General features: G+C 42.0%; 1 protein-coding gene across 1 annotated transcript; it reads right to left on the bottom strand.

Moving 5' to 3' along the window:
- Positions 1-6: 6 nt before the first annotated feature.
- Positions 7-1,131, bottom strand: LOC121938520 (leucine-rich repeat-containing protein 15-like; the record flags this gene model as incomplete). Its single annotated transcript, XM_042481759.1, has 1 exon — positions 7-1,131. A coding segment is annotated over one exon (1,125 nt), but the record flags the coding sequence as incomplete, so codon positions are not given.
- Between the last annotated feature and the right edge of the window lie 5 nt (positions 1,132-1,136).

Here is a 1,136-nt window from a genome sequence, read left to right as displayed (position 1 = left end):
TGTTGTTGTGGTAGTAAGAATGGTGGTTGTTGGTTCTGTAGTTGGGAGAGTCGTGGTTGTTGTGGGAGTAGTTGTGGTGATGGTGGTTGTAGGGGGAAGGGTGGGGCAGATTAATTGATCCTCTGTTAATAATTTGATTTCTTGCCCTTTAAGATTCTCTGGATACTCACAGACAGCAGGAGACACAATCTTGTCAGAGTTTGCCTTTATCCAAAGGTGAAGCTCTATCAGATTACAGTCACAGTGCCAAGGGTTGTCATTGAGGTAAAGTATTTTTAGTTTTGGTAAAGTCTCAAAAATATCCCCAGGAAGTGTCTGGAGGTTGTTGTGAGCTAGCTTGAGCGTGGTCAGTGATTGTAGCTTTCCAAACACATCTGCGTCCAGCGACTTTATCTTGTTGTTCTGCAGATTCAGGTCTGTGAGCTTCTCAGGGCCTTCAAAGTATTCAGCATTCAAAGTGACAAACTGATTCTTAGACAGATCTAACTTCTTGACTTTCTTCAGCGGGCTGAATATTCCTCTGGGAAGAGTGCTGAGATTGTTCTGACTGAAGCTTAACTGTGTAAGTTTAGGCATTTCTCCAAAAAGTACAGGCGGTAGACTTGTGAGTATATTCTTGTGTAGGGTCAGTGTTTTAAGCTGAGTGAAGCCAACGAAGAATCCTTCAGGTAAACTAGTCAGAAGATTGCTATCCAATAAGAGCTTGTTTAGTTTGTCTTTATGAGGAAATAGATTAGGTGACAATTCTGCTATCTTGTTTCCATGCAAGCCAATTTCTTTCAAGTTTGGCAAGTTTTGAAAAATCTCTTCAGGAATGGTGGTCAGCTGATTCTCATAAAGCCGTAGTATCTGCAGTTTGTTTAGCTTTGAGAACCAGTCGACAGATAAAGCAGAGAGATTGTTTCTAGCCAAATGAAGGTATTTAAGGTTCTCAAGTCCATCAAAGGTCCCGTCTTCAATCGTTTCGATCTCATTCGAATGCAGCTGGAGCTCTTGTAATTTTTCAAGGCCGTCAAACAAGCCTTTCTCCAGGCTTTGGAGCTTGTTTAGCTTCAGTACAATCTTCTCGAGGTTGCTGAGGTCCTTAAAGACTCCGACTGGGATCGACTTTAATGGAGTGCTGGAGATCTCAATAT

This window comes from Plectropomus leopardus, unplaced genomic scaffold (genome assembly GCF_008729295.1).
Source record: "Plectropomus leopardus isolate mb unplaced genomic scaffold, YSFRI_Pleo_2.0 unplaced_scaffold29744, whole genome shotgun sequence".
Lineage (NCBI taxonomy): Eukaryota > Metazoa > Chordata > Actinopteri > Perciformes > Serranidae > Plectropomus > Plectropomus leopardus.
The sequence above is the reverse complement of the archived record's forward strand: the minus strand, read 5'-3'. Positions and strand labels throughout refer to the sequence as shown.